Source organism: Alosa alosa, chromosome 19 (assembly GCF_017589495.1).
Source record: "Alosa alosa isolate M-15738 ecotype Scorff River chromosome 19, AALO_Geno_1.1, whole genome shotgun sequence".
NCBI lineage: Eukaryota > Metazoa > Chordata > Actinopteri > Clupeiformes > Clupeidae > Alosa > Alosa alosa.
The window spans coordinates 7,227,286-7,234,785 of NC_063207.1; the positions used below are offsets into that span (position 1 = coordinate 7,227,286).

General features: G+C 45.5%; 1 protein-coding gene across 1 annotated transcript in view; it reads right to left on the reverse strand.

Moving 5' to 3' along the window:
• The window catches only part of ush2a (Usher syndrome 2A (autosomal recessive, mild)), a 303,512-nt gene that overhangs the window by 209,521 nt on the left and 86,491 nt on the right, over positions 1–7,500 (reverse strand). The window contains 3 exon segments of the mRNA XM_048228289.1: positions 2,484–2,561; positions 5,174–5,377; positions 7,172–7,232. Coding sequence (XP_048084246.1) covers positions 2,484–2,561; positions 5,174–5,377; positions 7,172–7,232 — 343 coding nt within the window.

Below are 7,500 nucleotides of genomic sequence, written 5' to 3' on the forward strand. Positions count from 1 at the left end.
GAGGAAGAGAGGAAGACAGAGAAATAGAGAGAGAACGAGGAGAGGTGAGGAGGAGAGAGAGATAAAAGAGGAAGAGGAAGAGGCCGAGATAGGAAAGAAGATGAAAAAGTGATAAAGGAGGCAGAGATAAAATAGGGAGAGAAAGAGGGAGGGAGGGGGGGATGAATAGGGAGGAAGAAAGAGAGAGGGAGAGTATGTCACTCCAAAGGAAAGCAGCACACAAATTCTCACCTTTAATAGAGCCAGTAAATCATATGGCACCATTAGCATGAATGCAATTTATTAGAGTTGTAACTTTTTCAGTGCTGATTTAATAGAACTGAACATCTACCATTCATTTGTAGCTATATTTCACAAGCACAAGGGTTTGGGCCTTTTCCCCTCTCCAGGTTCATCTTTTAAGAAATTATAATTACGGCCTCAAACAGACATCAAAATAAAACATTTCTTCTGGAGCACAGGCATCCTAAGCTACTTACTAAGCTACTTAACAACAAACAAGGAGGTAAGTGGTAAACACCTTAGGATGCGCTTAAAAACATGCGCCCGCGCGTGCACACACACACACACACACACTCACACACACACACACACACACGTATAATCAAGCTTATTTACACAGATTTCAGGTTTAAATGACAAATCATAATTCCCATAATCAACAACATCAACATTGCCGCAATTAGTATAATTCCACATAATCATTATAAATCACTCCAAGCCTACAATTAAACTTCACCGTTTCAGTGTGCAACTCCCTGGCAGAGCACAAGCTCAGTGAGGCAGACTAAAGCTAAGTCAGATGCAACGCGCCACCTCTCTGCTGAGGGCTGGAGGGGGAGGGGGGGGCACCGAAGAAAATCACAGCCAGTAACAAAGTAACAAAACTGTTTTGACAAAATGTGTTCATGTTGATTAGTGCTGGGTGACGTGGCTCTTAAAAAACTCTGATCTCGCAGAGGAGAAATGTTGATATTGCAGTGATTAGATATAATAAAATCTGTTTAGTCAAATAATGTTTATATAGTTATATTAAGTTAACACATCATACAATAATACATGTTAATATTTGTGTTCAATTACGAAGAAAAATGGTGCTCACAGTTCTGCAAAAGAATGCACATGGACACTTTTCTGCATATGGAAAATGTAAATTGCGCACCACTGAGCAAAAACATCACCACACAACTAAATTATCAATATTGCAATATGAAAAATACTTAGGATATAGAACAATGATCACAAATGATATACGATGTGACGGAACCCCAATGTTGATCTAATCACCGTGCATGATGGTGGTACTAGTACTACAGAGTAAAAGGTCAAAGATTAAATAAGCAGAAGATCAACAATAATTTTATACAGTAAAACAGTAATGAATTACAAATACTGGTAGATATCTTTAATAACTATATTTTATTCTATAATTGTGCTTCATGTTCAACAATATGATAAAATCATATTATTCATTAAAACTACGGCAGTAGATAACACATGACAAAAATGGCTTTTGCTCAGCATATTTGTTAATGTTAACCTTGTTCATAGGGTTTTTAATGTGTGTTTAAATGCAAAAATAATAATGATTTTACCTATTTAAACATGAGCCACTGCAGGATTCGATTAGACACCTAATTTCCCACATGCAAAGTTGTAATGCAAAGCTTTGGCCTCAGTTAGTGAAATTGCCCAAAGGCCTTTTATCCAGCTGTGCAGTAAGTCAGCAAATCTTACTCTTCGTTTTACCCTCGATGTTAATTAGCAACCCGACCTGTTTAGAAAGCAAAAATATAAACGTTCTGCTTCAATCAGTGAAACCACTTTTTTTTCTTTTTCAATTCAGCTGTGCAATGAGACAGCACATTCCTCCTCCCTGCCAATCTCTTTGGTCTTAATTAGCGACCTGACCTCGGCCATGCCTGGAACCGCCTCTCTGAGCACCTCTCCTGTCTGCCGCTGGGGGACCCAGCAGAGCTGAGGGAGATCCAGAGCGGCAGGGGGGGCCGAGGGCCTGCGCTCTGCCTGGGGGAGAGGCTCCTCGCTGGGCTGCCTGGCTCCTTCATCTCCCTGGCGGCTCCAGGCTTCATTTGTAATAAGCCGTGATGTGTTGCGCGACGCTGTGCCGCGCAGGGCTGCCTCTTGACTGGTGTGGCGCTGTTCACGGCTCGGCTTTCAGTGATCTTGGCTCTTACCGAACCTGTTGATAAACTGCTCGATAGCGCCATCTCATCTTCCTGACTTGTACATATATTGAGGCGATAAGAATAAAATGGGATGGCCTGAAAACTATGACACAAACAAATAACACTACAGGAGATGGAGGAGGGTTTGCAGGGGTGTGTGTGTGTGTGTGTGTGGGGCGGGTGGGGTGTGTGTGTGTGTGTGTGGGGGGGGGGGTGCTCTGCGGCAGAAGGAGGGAGGGGGGGGTTGAAGATCTGTTCTGAGGGATTCTGTCGCATATTGTGTTGTCGTGTATTTACCTGTCTCTCGACTGCGTCCGCGTTCCCAAGGACCTGCTACCCAGCCACCCTCTCAGGCGTCACTCTAGCCTGGGTACTCTAAGAGAGGAGGACAGAAGAAGATAGAGAAGAGAGAGGGAGAGAGACAGAGAAATAGTTGATACTTATCTATTTAGACTAGTATGTAACTTATTCATGGAACTATACCAGAGAACACACTCAACATTAGAACATTTTGACAATATATACAGTATGTGATGCTGATACTGGGAGAAATTGGAAAGCGGAGAGAGAGAAGGCAAGGTGAGACAAAGAGAAACAATATAATACAAAACAATATATATAAAGATACTAAAATGTAATAACCAAATAAGCTCATTAGCATCCTTTTATAACAAGTCTTGTTAATTGAATATAGTCACAGCTGCCTTCCTTAAATACCACTTGTACAGGGGATCTAGAGACACGAGGTAAAAGACACAAGGAAAGTTAATGCAACACCAGGAAGAGGAAAACGGAAGTCAAAAGAACACAGGAAAGAATAATAAGCTATAAAAGGACGCTGAGGAGGTGAGGACTGGGGTTGTCTGGCAGCTACAAATCCCAGCCCATCTAAATTCTCTCTCCGTTTTATTTTATTGCACTATATCAGCTGTGCCACATGTGTGCCCCCTCCAGAGCGACGCGCCCGCTACAGTGGCACAGAGATCATTTATGTTCCAGGAGCCCCGCGTCGGGGTCCGCTGCTGTGCCGGCGTGACGTGCGACGCCACGCGACCTGTGCGCGCTGCACCCCGCGGCAGCTTGTGGCCCAGGCTGCTTCTTTCTCTCCGTCGGCGGCTGCAAAGCAGGAGCTGCCCCCAAAAACTTATGCAGATAAATGTGCCGTGGCGGCGAAACAGACCTCTGACAGATATCCCACAGTCTGAGCCGCAGACTGATGGGTCTGCCACGGGACTGAATTTTTAGCTGTTCCGCTATCACTCAAGGGATAGCAGAGACAGGGGGGAGAGAGGGGGATGGAGAGAGAGAGAGAGAGATGGAGATGGAGAGGGAGAGAGATGGAGAGAGAGAGGGAGAGAGAGAGATGGAGAGAGGGAGGGAGGATGGAAGGCACAAAGACAGCAAGAAATGGAGAGAGAGGAAGAGAGGGAGAGATAGCAGGCTATATTTGTCCATGCGCACGAGAGAAGCTGCCGCTCTCGACACTTTTACAATAGTGCTGATGAGGAGGACACTGGTAGCTATTTAGGATGTGACCTTTCCCTGGCCCCGGTGTCACGATGCCTGTCTTTGCCCTGTGCTGTGCTTAACATATTTTTACTCTTCCCCCTCTTTCTCTCCCCCTCTCTCTCTCTCTCTCTCTTCTTCTCACTCTCTAGCTGTCTCCATCCGCTTTTACCATCACAAACCAGCTAGCAAGACACAAAAGAAAAGACAGCAGGAATAGCATACAAAGAGAGAGAGGGAGGGAGGGAGAGAGACAGAGAGAGAGAGAGAGAGAGAGAGAGAAGAGAAAAAGAGTCAAATGATGCCTAAGGAGTCAAACGCAAGCACAGTGACTAAAATATTTCTGACGCCTCTCTGACACAAAGCAGTAAATAAATAACAGCAAATAAATGCAAGCGGGACTGGAGTCGGACAGCACTGACCCACAGACAGGAAGACACACACACACATGCACAGACAGGAAGACACACACACACACACAACCACACATGTATCCACACACACACACACACACACAAACACGTATACACTAGGGCTGTCAAGTGTATGTTATTCTGTGATTAATTAATTGCATGCATCCATTTTGGCTATGAATGTATTTTTAAAAATATTTCAATCCAAAATCTGGCAGATTAGTGAATCAATAAAAAAGCCAAACCAACATTAAAGATTTTAAAGCAATCAGTTTCAGGTATTTTTGACGACTCTAGAGCTCCACCTAGTTGCGATATATTTTACTTTGCCCTTGTAAATAGCTTATTTCTCATGGCTTATTCCCCTTGCACACAATGAAAATGCTTTTGTTGTGGAAGCGAAGGACTAACAACAAGCAAAAACTACCTCCAAAGAACTATATCTACTGATAAGGTAATGTTTCACGATTCTTGCTAGATGTTTTTTTTAGCATGGTAAATGCAAATGAAGTTTCCACTCACTGTTGATGTGTGAAGTACCCTAACACCAAGGTGTTGTGTGTGTCTGTGTGTGTGCGAATTATGCATTATTATTTGTATAAAGGTTTATGAGGGTGTGTGTGCGATGACTGTCTGGGTTGTGTGCAGTGTAGCTAAATTGTGCGGGCTGTGTGTGCCATGTGTGCGGTGTGTGTGCAGTGTGCAGTGTGTGCGGTGTGTATGTGCGGTGTGTGCGGTGTGTATGTGTGTGTGTGTGAGGGTGTGTATGTGTGTGTGTGAGATGTGTGCAGTGTGTGCGGTGTGTATGTGCAGTGTGTGAGGGGTGTGTATGTGTGTGTGTGTGAGGGGTGTGTATGTGTGTGTGAGATGTGTGCAGTGTGTGCGGTGTGTATGTGCAGTGTGTGAGGGGTGTGTATGTGTGTGTGTGTGAGATGTGTGCAGTGTGTGCGGGGGGTGTGTGCACTGTGTGAGGGGTGTGTATGTGTGTGTGTGGGGTGTGTGTGTGTGTGTGGTGTGTGTGTGTGTGTGTGTGTGTGTGTGTGTGTGTGTGCGGTGGGGTGTCCGCACCAGTGAAGGGCTGCAGGGTGAGATCCTGGGCCTGCTCCCCGCGGCCCGTGTGCACCAGGATGGAGTCGTTCCCCCTGCAGTTGCCGTGGGTGTCGGCTGACAGGCATCCGTCCAGATTCACTCTGACAGCGCCACTGGACACGGCCGGCAAGTCTACCACGGGCCCCCGCGCAAACTTCACATCCTTCAAACAGCCGCCAAAACCTGCCACACACGCACAGACGAGCACAGGGAGAGGATAGCAGTGAGAGATGAGAGACAGAGAGAGAGAGAGAGAGAGAGAGAGAGAGAGAGAGAGAGAGAGAGACAGGGAGAGGGAGAGAGAGAGGGAGAGAGAGAGAGAGAGAGAGTTTTTCATGTTATTGTAATGTCCTCAACGTTGTAATGTTATTGTACACATTGCTATGCTGTTTTGGTTTTGTGCTTTGGCAACTCTGTTCCTTCAGTCTTCATGCTACAGTACTTAAGCAACACCGGATTGAGAGAGTGGAGTAGGAAGAGAGAGCAGGAACCACACACAGGAGAGAGCAGGAACCACACACAGGAGAGAACAGGAACCACACACAGGAGAGAGCAGGAACCACACACAGGAGAGAACAGGAACCACACACAGGAGAGTGAAAAAAGGAGGGTAGAGAGGGGGGTGGGGACAGGAACATATATACTGTATGTAGAGACAGACAGGAACATATATACTGGATATAGAGACAGACAGGAACATATATACTGTATGTAGAGACAGACAGGAACATATATACTGGATATAGAGACAGACAGGAACACATATACCTAATTACAGACAGACAGGAACATATATACGAGATATAGTCAGACAGGAGCAGATATACTGTATGTAGAGTCAGACAGGAACATATATACCTAATTAGAGACAGACAGGAACATATATACATGTATACTGGATATAGAGACAGACAGGAACAGATATACGGAATATAGAGACAGACAGGAGGAGAGGGAGACAACAGAGACAGCAAAGCTGCATTATGACTGCTCTCTTTTGTAGGAGCACAGGCAGACAGACAGCATGAGAAGTGGATGATGAGCCCAGGCAACACACACACACACACACACACACACACACACCACGCTCTCAAGACTACACAGCTCTCAAAAACAACAGCTGCATTCAACATCATTTTAAAAGTTATTTGACTTGATATTTCCCCATTGGGTTGAAAGCATAGTCTATTTTATTATTGGTAATGATGCTTAAGCCCTAATGTCTCCCACAAATAAGTGTAAAAAGATGTACAAACATGTTTACAAATGTGAACACAAACAGATGTTAGCCACTGACAATCAAAAGGCTGAAATAGCCATAAATGACACCCACACTGCAGATAACTAAATAATCCACTGATTCTATAGGTTAATCATACTATGTAAGATGTACATACATCCAGCATCTTACTGTATGATATAGAATGTTTATTGTTTGTGCTGGTTACTGTGGTGATGGCTGTGGCTTTTTCGGGCCTTGTGGTGAAGTGGAGAGGGACGCCTCCCCGAGGTTGAGGGGCGACACACAAACACACACACACACACACACACACACAAACACACACACACAAACACACACACACACAGACACACAGACACACACACACACACACACACACACACACAGACACACAGACACACACACACATACAAACACACACACACACACACACACACAAACACACAAACACACACACACACACACACACACATACACACACCAAACACATATAGAATGTTTATAGTCTGTGCTGGTTACCGTGGAGATGGCTGTGGCTGTTGAGTGCCTTGTGACGGAGGTTTTTCAAAGGGACTTCCCAAGGTAGAGGGCTTAGGAGACTTCTGAGGATGCCCCTAATGGCACTGCTCCTGCTCAGAGGTCTGAGTTACATAGCTGGCCGCGGCACCCCTCTTGGCCAGCGAGACGGAGTTCCAGATGCCGCAAGAGTGCAAGACAGGCCCACCTAATAGGCTCACCTAAGGCCTGCTGGGACGCTTCTAGCGCAGAAAGGCCCATGTCAGGGATGCCCTCCCAGTCCTCACTTGGATACACACACACCACACACATGCAGTACACACACACACACACACACACATACACACAGTCCACAGAGCACACGCACACACACACACATACACACACACACACACACACACACACACACACACACACACACACACACAGACAGTACACATGCACACATACACACACACAGTCCACAGAGCACACACACACACACACACACACACACAGACAGTCCACATGCACACATACACACACACAGTCCACAGAGCACACACACACA